The sequence below is a fragment of the Dioscorea cayenensis genome, chromosome 9, assembly GCF_009730915.1.
Source record: "Dioscorea cayenensis subsp. rotundata cultivar TDr96_F1 chromosome 9, TDr96_F1_v2_PseudoChromosome.rev07_lg8_w22 25.fasta, whole genome shotgun sequence".
NCBI lineage: Eukaryota > Viridiplantae > Streptophyta > Magnoliopsida > Dioscoreales > Dioscoreaceae > Dioscorea > Dioscorea cayenensis.
Genome location: NC_052479.1, coordinates 18,610,080 through 18,625,692, shown reverse-complemented (window position 1 = coordinate 18,625,692; position 15,613 = coordinate 18,610,080). Strand labels below are relative to the sequence as shown.

At 33.6% G+C, this 15,613-nt stretch overlaps 1 protein-coding gene across 5 annotated transcripts; it reads right to left on the bottom strand.

Annotated features, from left to right (window-relative positions):
* Positions 1 to 7,874: 7,874 nt before the first annotated feature.
* On the bottom strand, positions 7,875 to 15,078 carry LOC120269238. Of its 5 annotated transcripts, none has more exons than XR_005539109.1 (4): positions 14,661 to 15,078; positions 8,969 to 9,047; positions 8,642 to 8,790; positions 7,875 to 8,019 (listed from the first exon to the last, which is right to left on the bottom strand). XR_005539109.1 is itself a non-coding variant. In XM_039276580.1 (3 exons), exons 1-3 carry the CDS (start codon positions 14,896 to 14,898, stop codon positions 8,005 to 8,007), a joined length of 351 nt encoding a protein of 116 aa, XP_039132514.1. In that variant the 5' UTR covers positions 14,899 to 15,078; the 3' UTR covers positions 7,875 to 8,004. The 5 variants fall into 5 exon arrangements, 2 of the variants coding, with proteins under 2 accessions (XP_039132514.1, XP_039132513.1); XR_005539110.1 differs by having other exon boundaries at positions 14,712 to 15,078; XR_005539108.1 differs by having other exon boundaries at positions 8,969 to 15,078.
* Positions 15,079 to 15,613: the final 535 nt, after the last annotated feature.

Here is a 15,613-nt window from a genome sequence, read left to right as displayed (position 1 = left end):
ATCTTCATGACTTCTCAGGCAAAAATTAAGAATAGTTGTCCTAGAAAACTCAAGGATACAAAGTCCACTTCTTTTTCTAAGAGGGCCAACATCAAGTTCCCAGTTAGTAGTGTTACTCGATACCTTAAGGCTGGCAAGTTTGTTGAGTATATCAGCCTACTATTTCTATTTGTTTCATTAGCATCTTAAAGCATCTTATTGCTAAGGCATCTTCTTCATTTCTTACTATGGTTATGGTTTGCCATTTTTCAGTATACATGGGTTTTGTTTAAAAATACTTCTACATGAGTATTTTACCACACATATGGCGTTTTTAGTGCTAACCAAATCTCACTACAATATTTATTTTCTTCACGATACATAAAAAAATTAGTTTAGATGATATCATTCATAGAAGTTAGGGCTTTTTCTTGTCATTGAAAAGAAATCAAATAACACATGCTTGATATGCACATATCCAAAAAGAGGACACCAAGTAAATCAATGCATAAGCCTTCATCATTGATGCCTCCTAATGAACCACTAAGCTAAAGCCAAAAAAATTAACCAAGAACAAGATCTAACATTAATATGAAATATTTTTCAAAACTACACAAAATTAAGAAAGGATCAATAGCACTGATAGATACATAACCCAAATCAACCATAGTATAAAAGGATCCTCACATATTTTAAATATGGGAAAACTTTAACATATTCCTGTTTTTCCTTATAATTATAGATCATTAAAGAAAAGATTAAGTTGGAACTCCTAAGATGAACTACCAGTATTGTACTTTGGTTTTATTTACATTTTAGGAATAAGATTTAGATGGATGTTCAAGAAGACACCACCCTTAATGATTGTGAGGTATTCTAAAAGCTTGCTTGACTTCTTATTATTTTTTATTGCAAGATTTTAGAATCCTTTTCTATGGTTTTCCAAAAAATTAACATTTTTTTAAGGTATATCCAACTTTCAATTAGAAATAATGAGTTGAGCAAGCTTTTGGAATATGTCACAAACAATAAAGGTGGTGTCATGCTGAACATCCATCCAAATCTTTTTTCTAAAAAGAAAATAAAATCAAAGGTTGATAGTGGTAGTTCATCTTAGGAGTTCCAACTTAACTTTTAGTTAAATGATCAATAATTATAGAGAAAAATTTGGAAACTTTAAAGTTTACCCATATTTGGAATATGTGAATGATTGGATCCTTTTATAATTTTGTTCGTTTGGGTTATGTATCTTGTTAGTGCTATTGATCCTTCTTGAATTTTGTATATTTTTGAAAAAATATTTCATATTAATGTTAGATCTTGTTCTTTGTTTTGGCTTTTATTTTAGTTCTTCATTGAAGGTATTAGTGATGAAGGGTTATGTATTGATTTTAATTACTTGGTGTTCTTTTTTTTTTATATGTGCACATTAAGCATGTGTTATTTGGTTTTGTTCAATGAGAAGAAAAAGCCTAACTTCTATGAATGATGTAATCTAAATCATTTTTTTGTTATTTATCTAGAAGAAAATAAATATGGTAATGAGATTAGGTTAGTGCTAAAAATATAATACTCATGTTGAAGCATTTTTAAACACTTGGGATCAAATTGTATCCATTGATATGTTGATATATAGTTTGTATCCTTACACAAAGAAATAACTTTTGTAAAATGACGGTCTCCCTTGAATTTATTGATTTGGATAATTCTATTTAGTTAAAAGGATGGCCATGCCTTTGGATATTTCAAAGCTTTTTTGATGATGACAATATGTCATAGTTTTAATATGAGGAACAATTTTTTTTACTCTTGTGAATGTAATAGTATTGCTTCCTTTATTTGGTACTCATTCTTATGCCACTTTTAAATCTTAGTTCTATTGGTGTGATATTCTATTGTGCAAATGGCTTCAAATAATTATGATTTTGTGATATGTATATGGCATCTTTCTTCATTCACTTTGATTTGTATGAAATACTAGTTAACAAATGTTACTTCCAATTTATCTATTTAGTTTCCTATTGTCATTTTTTGTTTAATTCAATAGTTCACTTATGCACTTATTCCAATTGTCACTTTATAATAGTTGCAAGCATAAAAGCTCTTTTGGGAATTCATTGGGTCATATTTTCTTTTGTGTAAACTGATTGCATCACAATCACATAACTGAATCTCACGATTCTAATTTGATCAATGATTGCCAAATTAAACAAGAATTTGGTTGTTCTCTTCTTTATCGTTTCATTTTTGAAATTTTACTTTAAATACCATTTATTAATTTCTTTGCGTAATATAGGTGACTTTATATCTTTAAATCTTATAATCTAGGAAATGAGATATGTCTAACTTGACATTGATTTGTTCTTACCTCTTCTTCTTAGCCGTACTTATTTATTTGATGAACATTAAATAATCTAAGATTGTTAGTTCCTTGGTATTTCCTCTGTTATCTCACTTTGTATTCATATATCTATACCATTTTCTGTTTTTTATGAAGATAAGTTAAAACTTTGATTGCCGTTGCACCAGAAAATCTATGCTCAATCTTAGGAGGCCACATGTGAGCACACCCACATGTCAGGTGTCAAGCTTGGTGATCTAGCAATATAAACAGGCTTACCTTTGCTCGTGCAAGTTTGTTGGGCCTAGAGGAAGCTTGTTAAGACTAGACATGTTCATGGGCCCAGCCAAGTTGGTCCGAGCCAAGTTCGGGTCTAGCTAAGTCTATAGTTACTAAAATTTTAATTTGCCCAAGTCCAGCCCGGCCCGTCCCAATAATAAAGGCCTTAAATTTTATCAGAATCCACCCGTATTGATGACCTTTAACCAAACCCGCCCAATTAGTTTTTTTTTATCAAATAATAAATAAGTTATAAAAAAATAACAATAATATTAATCGGTGAACATGATCAAATGTTATTTTATAAAACACATTAAAATTAAAATACCAAATGCACAACTTTATTTAATAACCAAAACTAATATACAAACCAATATATTTAATGGAATTAACAATAAATATATATTATAAGTATATACAAAACTAGTTAATAAATAATTAATGAAAATTCAAACCATTATATATATATATATATATATATATATATATATATATATATATATAAAGGTGTCTACAAAACTAATTAATAAATATATTATGTAATTCTGGTTGGGCCAGGTTAGTCCTGGGCTTTTTACAATAGAACTAAACCTAGGTTGTTTTTAAAATGGGTTATTTTTGTCCAAGCCTTTTTATTTTTCGGGCATGCTTTCAATTTGGGCGGGTAGCCCGACTCTTTAACAAGTCTAGTTAGGACTGGGCAAACTCACTTTGGTCACTTTGGTCCTAATTTCGCCAACCATTTTTGTCTTACTCAATTATATGTGGTTTTTTGATAAAATAACCATGGCAACTTTTTAAGCTTTGACAACTATTATAGAATACCAAAACTTGTTATACTATTGAAAGACCTTTTAGTTTATGTGTTTGTATCTTTATCTTCTTACTCTCTAGTTTCAAGACAATCATCGAATTTTAATGTGGCCTTCACTTGTGTTATACGAATTCATCTATTAATCATTTAATTTTAATATTTCTTTACTTATGTTATACGGTTTCATCTGTTTATGGTTTTTATTCATGTGCTATACTAACAATGCATCATTACCTTTTCTCAGCAACACATGCATCATCAACATTAGGCTTTTTTTTTTTTTTGCATGGTTATGTTCTAAACCTACAATTTATAACATTTTTATTTGATATTAGATGCACCCTTCCTGGGGGAAAACCTTTGTCACTTTGATTCCAAAGAAAGATAACAACATCTCTATTTTGGATTTTCGCCCAATATCTCTCTACAATGTGTGCTACAAAATTATAGCAAAAATTTTGGCAAATCGTTTAAAGTCTGTGATTCATAATCTCATTAGTCTTGAATAAACTGGATTTATCTCGGGGGCGTGGTGCTTATGATAATATAATTGCAGCCCAGGAAATAGCCCATAGCTTAGAATTTGATTCCTCTGCCTTCCCTAGGATGATGCTTAAAATTGATATTGAAAAACATTTGATACTGCAGAGTGGGATAGCTATTTTTGCCACCCTCTGGAAAATATCTTTCCCTGAGCTCTGGATTTCTTTGATGCATGCTAGTTTCCTTCTCCTTTTATTCTTAATGGTCATCATTCTTCTTGGATTAAGAGTAGTAGAGGAGTTAGGTAGGGAGACCCCCTCTCTCCCTTGCTCTTCCTTCTCATCTCTCAAACTCTTTCTACTATTCTTAACAAGGCTTTGAATCTCAACCTTGTTCCTAGTTTTAATAGCAAGCTCCCTAGAAATTTTAATCATTTAATGTTTGCTGATAATCTCATCTTAGTTACCAAAGCTTCAAGGAAAACTGCTAGAAATTGTCATCTATACCTTAACATCTACCATAAGCTCACTGGCTAAAGACCTAATCTCTCCAAATCATGCAATTTACCTTCCCATCTGGTGTAATAGGAAAATTGCCAATTCTATCTCTAAGATTGTAGGTATTATAATTGGTAATTTCCCTTTCACTTACCTTGGTGCTGCCATTTCTCCCAAAAGACTTCTTGTTAATCAACTAAATTTCCTTCCTAATAGAGTTCAATCGGCTATCCAATCGTGGAATCATTTACAACTTTCTTTAGCAGGTCGCTCTATCCTAATCAACAGCACTATCTTTGCCATTCCTAACTATATCCACTCAGTCATAAATCTTCCAAATTCTAACCTTGACTCTATCTCTAAAATTTCTAGGTAATTTCTCTGGGGTTATGATGGCAATAATAGTGGTTTTCACTTTGTTGGTTGGGCTCTCACTACTCAAAAGAAATTTGAGAGGAAGCTTGGAATCAGGAATCTCAGACTTGTTAAACACTCTCTCATGGCCAAAACATTTTTACTATCCTTAATTCAGAAAATAAGATTTGGGTGGATATTTTTAAAGAAAAATACTGTGGTTGGGATCCTTGGTGTCATTCCATGCCTACTCATTCTTCTTGGTTTTTCAAATCTATTTGCAAATCCACTGATTTCCTTAAAACCAATTTTAAAATCATCTCTACTTATGTAAATGTCTTGGACTGGTGGAATGATCCCTTGATTATGGATCTCCCTATCTCTCATAAGCCCACATTCCTAAACATGGATATTAACTTTGAAAACGTTCATTTCAATGATTTTCTTGAGAATAATTCCTTTAATGCTGATTCTCTGAGGAATTTCTTTGGAAATTCTGTGGACCTTGATTCAAATCTGAATGTCAACATTACTGATGCTAACGAGAAACTATGGGTATCGGTTTCTCCTACTCATAATGCTACTATCTCTTCCACTATTTATGAACACATCAACTCATTTAGAGATGCAAATGATGCTTGGAAGGGCTGGGATCATATTTGGAAACTGAAAGTTATTCCCTATATTAAAACATTTATTTGGAAATCAGCCCACAGCAAGCTAACTACTGGAGCCTATCTCTACAATCTAAACATTGGCCCCTTTGTTAGTTGTCCTTTCTGTGGCTTGGAAAAGGAAACTACTACCTATATTATCTAGCTTTGCACCAAAGTCCACCATTGCTGGACCCCAATGCTTATAAGGATGAATAGGAATCCACTTGATTTAAACTTTTTATGTTCAGGCAAATGGTTGTTTTACAATGGCAGGAATAGAAAAGATAATAACCAAATCAAAACTTTGATAGCCACTATAACTTGGATCATTTGGAAGGAGAGATGCAATCATATTTTCAAGAACAACCAACCAAATCTTGGCTCTATTCTTTCCACGGCTTACACATATTGTGAGAATTTCTACATTGCAAATGGAAACAACAACAGGGAGTATTCTATACCCTCTCAATCCTATAAATCCATATTTTTCTTCACTGATGCTTCTTGGAACTCGTTTTCAGAGAATAAAGGTCTTGGTTTCCTCATCATTACTAATTCTGGTATGGTTCTGCTTGCAGGATCCTTGGGAACCAACTATTCATCTCCTTTAAATGCTGAGATTGATGCTATCTGCATGGGCCTCCAACTTTGCAAAGATAATAGGAAACCAAAAAAATCTGCTATGATTGTCCAGGGGTCACTCAGTTATGCAAACACTTTCACCCCTGCATCTCTTGGAGATCAAGCAAGTCGATCATGAAACTAAAGCTATTGCTGAAAGCCTTCCTTAACATCTCCATTACTACAATTCCAAGGGAGGATAATACCATTGCCGATGAGCTAGCTGCTTATGGAAGCCTTAACCCACCATTATCACTCTTCTTCAGAGGCTTAGATAGACCAAACTGGATTGAAGAGCTTTGTGCCAGTCACATTCTCTTCTTTTGATTTTTCTATTTTTGTTTGCTTTCTTTTTTCTTTAGCTCTAAGATCCTTTTCAAAAAAAAAAAAAAATCTAATTTGATATTATATATTATATATATAAATCTTTTTCTTGGAAAAGTTGCAGATGCATCCTTATTCTTAGATTTAAAGTTAGATCTCTCCATATTGGAACTTTTAGATTGCTAATTTCTCTCTCAAACAACCTTAAGAATTGTCATCAAATTTACTACTAGACCTTAATTAATTAGTTATTTTCTTCTTGCATCCTAAGTTGCGCTTCATATTCTCAAAAGTAATATTATTTCTTCCAAGCATCAAAGTTTCCTTAAAAGTTTTTTGAGAAGAAGGTAATGAATATAATAAAAATGATGCTTGATCGTCATCATACTATATTAGTCACAACATTTCTCAAATCATTAATGAGAGCAATAAACTCATGTCGTGTATGCATTGACTAATGTATTTGCATTCTTATAAAGAGCTAGTGTATAATCTTTCCTTCAATACTAATCATGAATTATGATTTGTATGAGATTCACTTAGAGAAGACAAATCTCTAAGTGAATCTCATACAAATCATAATTCATGAAGCACAAATTATTTACGAAAAGAGTCTTCTAATCTAAATTTTCCTATTCATAATATAATAAGGATTGGGGGTTCTTCCATGACAATATATGCATTATGATAGCAAAGACCTGAACTTATCACAAACTAACCTAACCTTCATATATAATAGTGCATCTTAATAGGGCACATAGATTGTGTACCATACCTACTCTATTTTCTCCTTTCACAACAAAAAAAATGTTATATAGTGACAATAACAAATCCGTCATTAAAACCTCAATTTCTGTCATTATAGCCATTTTCATGCTATACCGACGACCATGAACTATATTGCAACAGTAAAATTTTTGTCAAATTATCCCACGACCCTATAGGCTTATATTGACAAAACTACGTTTATTGCAATATTCCATTAGGATATACTTATAGCATAGAGTATGTAGCTATAACCTATACTGACGGAGATATCTGTCACTTTATCTTTACTTTTAAATCAATTCTAAAAGATTTTACTAAAAGATAATACCGTCAGTATATCTATAGTGATGAAATTTTTAAGAGTTTTTACCGATGTAGGATGCTCAATATATTTATAATGACAAAAGTTTTCGTCACTATATTTTCATTTTTAGATCAAATTTTAAAGTTTTATTGATGGATGATGCCATCAGTATATATATAGTGATGAAGCTTCCATCACTATATCTCAACTTTAAAATAAATTTTAAAAGCTTTTACTGACGAATATGATGGTCAGGATATCTATAACTTAATTGAATCTTTTTATTGACAGATAATATCATCATTATATCTATACAATTTTTGCATATTATATCATTTATAATATTTTTTACCTGATAATAGATAAAAACAAAAATGATAAATAACAATATATAAAAACAATTTTATGGATCAAATCAAAAGACACATAACTAAAGTGTTCATAAGTCCTGTGCATAATAAGAAATGTATAGATTCATTACAAAATAGTATTGTCTATCCCCTCTATGAACAAAATGAAACAGAGATCTGCTAACTAGAATGCACTGAGACCATCTTGGTATCACCGCTCCCATTAGCTTGCCATTAACTCCTTGATTGCTTTCCATATAAAAAAACCATGCATAAGCAGTATTAAACCCAACAAACTAAAAAAGGTTAAGAATTTTAGTAGGAACCAACAAAGAAAAAACATAAGCAATCTAAAAAACAGACACTATGTTGGTTCCAAATTGAATACAAAGATTTGTCATCAAAGTTGACTTGACCATCACAATCAACCGAGAAAATATATTAACTTCAATGAAAAATTAAATAAATTGAGCTAGATATTAAGCATATTTCCTGCAATATAAAAACATCAAAGTAACTCAAGAAACTTTTCTTGCATGTAGTGACAGCCAACACTCGGTCAAGTAATAAATGCTTAAATAGTCATTAATGGCTCAAATTTAGCATTTTGGATTTCTTTCAGAACTACAATATAAATGGCTGAGAAAGGCATCTCCAAAGTTAAAAGAACAAACGGTTTTTCTGCATGTGAATGCCTTTATTTCAAAAAACATCAATATAGGTTTAGAGTTAGAACATAAATTGTTGATTTTCTTATACATGATGTATGATGTCGAAGTGTGCCCCAATCAGATTTTTCGGATTATAGCCTATGCTGCTGCCACACATAAGAATTGAAATGGTAATCTCACCTTGAAAATGGGTAGCTTACCTTGCAGTTCATGTGTATTCGACAACCATATTTAGAAAGCATTACCGATGACTGATCAAGAATACCATTTCTTTGACCTAAGTATTCGTTTTCAGTCATTCTGCATGAACAAAATGTCCTCATACTGTAAGCATGAAAATGTGTACCTTCTGCAAATAAAGAGGCTCGGTTATGTGCAATTGTAAGTGAAAATCCTTTAGTAATAGAGAGATCATTAAGCTTAATCACTGTAACCTAAATAGTAGAAATTGCATGCATATGCCCAAATTTGTTGGCATGAACATGGACGACAAAATTATATAGTGAGATCAAAGATCGTATTACTACCGGCTCAATCTTCTAAACAATGTCCCATAGAAGTGAAAGTCATATCAAATCTTCAATTTTGCAAAATTTAAGAAGTTACCTGTCCCAGAAAAGAAGAACATAGCGTAAGACAACATTTTATCAAAGCCGTTACAGGTTAATGTAGTGCACAAAGTACATTATCCTGTCTATTATAAAAAGATCAAGAGAGAAACGTTGTGGTAAAATTTTCTTCAAGATATAAAGTGACAACATTGGAATATAATCTGTTTGCAACATATGCACCAATGCCTACCCAATAATAATCCCGGACTAATAAAGAAGAGGTTCTAGTGTACTTTAGCCAAGCTTATATTTAAATTTAAACAGTAAGGTGTATTGGAAATTCAAGTATCAAAAGAAACCATTCAGAAACCATAGCTTTAAATGTGGTCAGTCATCAGTGTCATTCTAGTATAGCAAAAACAAGCATGGAAAAGCATTAAATGGACAGAATGTCCTAAACTAATACAAACAACAGTTCCATCAAGTCGTACATGATCGTTAACACTTCTAAAAATATTATCTATCCAGCTCTATATTATTTGTTTGGGATATAATTAGACTGTCTGCATTTTCTAAAGCCAAAAGGTAAGCACCCCAACCTATTCATCAAGAAGTTAGACAAAATCAATTCCAGATTTTTTTTTGTCAATTCAAACCAAATATATTTATTAAGCTCAACATTTACAAAACAGTAAAAGACCAACCCTCAAAAGGGTCCACCCCGGCCCATTACCACCATCGCACTCCTAAACTCACACCCAAACATCACAAAAGACAAAATGAAAAATCAGGCACTACCAATCACACACACTCCTTCCACCAATCAACAAACCTCTACTATGATAACTGCCTCCACTTACTTTATATCAACAAACAATTAAAAACCACTAGTTTTAGTTTCCATTGGTTAGAATCATCATCAACTAAACCATTTGCAGAACATTTCATTATCAATCCCTCCAATCCGGGACATCTGATAGAAAACTTTAACACCATAATCTCTCTGATCTGCTGAAATATTTCTTCACCAGTCACCTCCTCTGTTGAAAAATAACACCATTCTGAGCCCTCCAGATAACATATATACTTGTTGCCAAAGCTACCCTTCTATGTCTTGCTAACAATGTCTTCCAGCGGCCTTCTTGGTAAACAAACTAAAATCTCTCGTCCAAGTTAAAGGTCCCCTTCCCACATTCACAACTCTCAAGACTTTACTCCATATTCCCCTAGAGAAGGAGCACTCAAAGAAAAGATGACCAATCTCCTCTTTATCATCATTACATAGTACACAAGTATCATTATTAGAAATCTCCTATTGAAATAATTTATTTTTTATAAGCAATTTGTTATGCAATGCCAACCAAAACACAAAAGCATGTCTTGGAATATTGCTAGCTGACCATACTAGTTTTGCCCAATTAACTCTTACTTGAGGCTACATTAAAGCTCCCATGGCACCGCCAACAGCAAAGGTTTCATTTTTGACCCATCTGCAAATAATAGAATCCAATCTATTCTCATGAACTATAAAATGACCATTCAAGAAAACTGCAATTCTAGGCATAATAGAATTCCATCTTGCTGGTAAAACCCATCTACCTTGTCTCCAAAACTCATGTACAGCCAATTCTCTAGAGATATATGGCTCTCTGAAATTATGCTCTGGGAAAATATCAGCAATTGGAGCTCCATTACACCAAGGATCAAACCAAAAGGAGAATTTCATCCCATTCCCCAACTTATATTCAAACATCGTCTTTGCAATCCCCTCATCTTCAGTAACTTCCTCCAATTCCAGCTACAATCAACTTTTTTTGTAATTCACCAAAAACTTAGCTTTTTTCAATTTAAACTTGGTCACCCAAACTACCCATAAAGCCTGTTTTTCCTGCAACAACTCCCAAATGTGTTTTATTCGAAGATCCTGATTCCACAAATGCATAGATTTAATTCCTAATCCTCCCATAGCTTTCTACTGGCATACCACATCCCAAGCAACTAAGCCATCTTTTCTAGTTTCCCTAGTACCATGCCACAAAAAATCCCTGCATAATTTCTCCACTTCATGAACCACTGCCATAGGTAATATAAAGATAAAACACCAATAGACATTCAAACTAGACAAAACTGATTTTATTAGTTGAACCCTGCCAGCATAGGAGAGTGTTTTGACTATATAAGTTGATATTCAAGCAGTTATTTTTGAAACTAGTTCTTGGCATTGTACCCTTGTCAGTCTAGTGGAAATCAAGGGAAGACCTAAGTACTTGACTGGTAGTGTTCCCTCTTAAAATCCTAAAATTTCCATAATTTGTACTCTAACAGAATGTTTAACCCCAGAGAAGTAAACTGCACTTTTCTACAAATTGGGCACTAATCCTGAGACTTCTTAGAAATGATGTAGAGCCATTTTGATCAACCTCACTGAAACAACATCCCCATGTGCAATGTTCTGGTTAAGTACTCCATGCACAAAATAAATAAAAGTGCATCCCTCTTTTCCCAGGGAAATATCCCTCCATCTATCCATTTATCATGATTGAGAACATACAAGACCTCACTGAATTCATTATCATCTTGATGAACTTGCCTAGAAATCTAAACGGCAACAGTATCTCCTCCACAAAATCTCATGAGACAGAGTCATATGCTTTATGCAAATCAATTTTCATAGCACAACACCCTAGATTTCGCTTATGATACCCCTTAAGCAGCTCATGTGCCAACATTATGTTATCTAATATCTGCCTACCAGGGATAAATACTAATTGATTCAAATGGATTATCTTTCCCAAAACACTCTTCAACCTCCACGCTAGAATCTTGGATATCACTTTGTAAATGACATTGCAACAGGAGATAGGCCAGAAATCTGTGATTGGTTATGGCCTAACAACCTTAGGAATGAGAGTAATGGCTGTAGAATTTGCTTGTCTCAGCATCACCCCATTCACAAAATAATCCTTAATAACTAGACAGATATCCTAGCCTACAATGCTCCATGCTTTCTTATAGTAATAGCTGTTATAGCCATCAGGCCCTGGACATTTATCATCCTTTATACTCCATAGTGCTTCTCTAACCTCTTCATCCTTCATTGGTTTACATAGATTATCCCAATCATCTCTTGAGACCACCTTTGTTACAAAACCAAAACTATCAAAGACACCATTTCTAGCTCTATTAGTGCCCAAAAAGTCCTTAAAATGACCCAATATTGCCTCTTTAATAGAAGAAGGATCTAAGCATTCGTCCCCATTTGATAGAGTCAATCGAGAAATGTAATTCCTGGCTTTCCTTTGTTGTAAAGTTTTGAAGAAAAATTTAGAATTTTGATCTCCTGCCTGGATCCACTGATATCTAGATTTCTGCTTAAGCAGACTTTCCTCCCAATTTAATGTCCTTTAAAATTGGCCAAGTCTAATTCTTTCCTCATGTTGAAGCTCCAGATTAAAGGGGTCTGCTTGTAATGTTGACCTGGCATTCTCCAATTCTTCCCTACGCATAAGAACTTTTGCTAAAATGTCATCAAAATCTTTCCTGTTAAGGCCTCTTAATTCAGCTCTAAGCATCTTCAATTTGTGATACACCTTAAACATAGCACTGCCACTAACAGGAATCTTCCAAACCCTGGCAACTATCTTGAAAAAATCATAATGTTCACTCCATATATTGAAAAATCTGAAAGGTACTCTTACATGGTATCTTGGACTGTATATGTCTACCAACAAGCCACAATGATCAGACACACTGCAATTAATTACAGAGCAAGCGGGATCCCTTCCTTGTGCATACCAAAACTTATTAGCAAAGCACCAATCCAATTTCCTAAAGATTCTCCTATCCCCCTCCTGATAGTTGGCCCAAGTGAACTTAGGATCACTATATTGTACTTCCACCAGGTCTAATCCCAGTATCCAACTCTGGAATTTATTTGTAGCTCCCACATTAACAGGGGCACCTCCATCCCTATCCTCATTGCTACAAATAGCATTAAAATCACCTTGTATTAACCAAGGTACATTCAACCCACTGCCAAGCCTTGCCAAATCTCTCCATAACTCCCTTCTCACTTCAGTATTATATGAACCATATACACAGGTCCAGAAGAACACTGTATTACCTCTAGTAACTTTGCAATGGATAAATCATGATCCTGTTTCCATGACCATTAAACTAATCTTCAGGGTATCATATAAAACCCAAATTCTACCTTGATTACACAACAGATAATTGTGTTCTAAATTCCATTGATTTAGCTTGAATTTAGCCCACACTGCATCCATATTCTCCACCCTTACTCTAGTCTCCAAAACACCCATAAGCACAATCTTTTATCTAGCAATCAAATCTTTCATTTCTGATTACTTTAGAGGACTCTTCAGTCCTCTAATATTCCATGACATAATCAGACTTCAATACCTTTGGTAGGCTAGCATCCCTGCCTTTCCTACCCTCTTCAATGCCTTGAACACTAGTAGTAAAATTTTCACCACTTCCTCCTAATCCTTCTAAAACACCAAAACTGTTATTGCAATTCTGAGCACCACAACTAAAAATTTCATTACTTCTCACATTAGTACTTCCCTTCTTATGTGTATTACCCTCATTAATTAAAACACCCCTTGAGGCCCCCTCAACATTATATCCAAATGATTTACCAGATCTATTTTTATTACATTTTTGAGTTTGATGAAGTTCATTATTCCCTTTAGAAATAACAGCCTTTCCTTTGACTATGTCTTTCCACACTTCCTTGGCCACCTCTTGATCCACAACTCTACAAACCAAGCCAGAACTCCCACCTTGCACTTCATTTACAGGCTTTACCACAACAGGCCTTGAATTAACATATACAGATCATCCTCTATATTGCTCCTTAGACTTTATCTTCCATACCCTTTTTCTCTTATTTGCTATTCTCACAATCTTGTTTCAAATGACCAAAGCTCTTACAACTAACACATACAACAAGCTTCCATTCATAAATTACTTTCTAATGGAAAGCAATTCCTTGTTCATCTACCAAATCAATTACATCAGGAAAATCACTAGAAGAATCCATTTCCACCAAAATTCTAGCAAATCTTCACCTTAGACAAAGTACATTTATCACAATACAATGGCCTCCCACACACACTTCCAATCTTACTAAGCATATCCATCGTCCAAAATTCCTATGGCAACCCAAGGAGTTGGATCCATATGGACAAAGCACAAACTGCATTATCTAAGCTCATTCTTGGCTTCCACTTTTTCAGCACAATGGGGTGATTATCAAATGTAAATGGGCCATCTCTTATCAACTGCTCACCTCCTTCCTCACTAGAGAATTGAACAATGAATAGATCAGTAGTCACTCTTGAGATAGTTAATACTCCATATTTCCTCCACCTAGCTTGAACAAAAGTATTCAATCTTTCTAACCGTGGTTGCAAACCATACACAAATACTGATAAAGCATTCTTCCATTTTTGCTCCTCTTGGACCAGCTCATCAGAGTGAAATCTAACAATTCTTTGGTCATTTGACAGAGACGGTGGTACAAACTTCAATTAACTCCCATCCTCCTTGAGCCGATTATCAGTAAACAGATCAGTCCATGATTTTGAACCCATACCATGATACAATCCAGCAATTTCACTAGGATCTTTCGATCCATAATCACCTTGAAACACAACATCAGTAGCAGCTAACCCATCATCCATACTACTCTTACCATCAGAGTCCCTCTTCAAGGTCTCCATCGCTATCTCAAAAGAGATATGCTCCTCCTGCACACCCTGATCCTCCCCTTCCTCCATCTCAGTTTCCCCACCATGGATAATCGCCGATCTAGTCCCATCAGCTACTACAAAATCCTCTTGCACTACCAGCTTTTGACCTCGTCCTCTTCCCTCCGCCATTGGAGAGAGCTTAGCGTGCGCGCCAAGAAGAAGAACCCTTCAATTTCTAATTCCAGATATTATTCATAAGCATGCAAGAATAAAGGGAAAATCTATATATAATTTGATTTCTGTTGTTCTTTCTTTACACTTCTAGATACACACACTTAATATATGAATAAATCTCATTCATAAACAAAAAAAAAATGATGCAAGAGAATCTTAGAGGCCAAGGCAAAACAAAAAATAAATAAATAAGTAGATAAATAAGCTTCACAGATCCTTCACAAATAGACCAAAAGATAGATCCATACTTAGCAATTAAAAATTCTTTTTTTTTTTTTTTTGAATAAGATGGATAAACCACAAGCAATTAAAAATTCTAGTAAATAAATTAGTATATAAAGAAGAGAATGGCTTCTTTGAGACAATATTTTTAAATTCTTTTAATAGGTTCCAATGAATCTTTAGTGCGATGCATATGAAGATAAACTTACACCTACAGAAGAGCTAAGCCCAGAACTATCAAGACCATCTGAGCCACAAATGTACCCAATAACACCCTGTAACATTTACAGTAAAAAGAATTAAAGATGAGTAGGAATAGGAGTTTCTTACATGATAAAATTTGCAAAATAAAAATTAATACTATAATAAAGCAATGAAAGAAAACAAAAATAGATACAAAATCATCTAATTTACAAAAACTATAAATATATTCTACTTGCATTGTTAA

Bases quoted from the DNA above. Each gene is read 5' to 3' on its own strand.
- LOC120269238 (XM_039276579.1), bottom strand. From the start codon at position 14,898: ATGGCGGAGGGAAGAGGACGAGGTCAAAAGCTGGTAGTGCAAGAGGAT. The intron at 8,791-14,711 runs GTAAGAGTAGTA...CTTTATTTGCAG, and splicing joins CTTGAAGAGGGACTCTGATG to AAGGTACACATTTTCATGCT.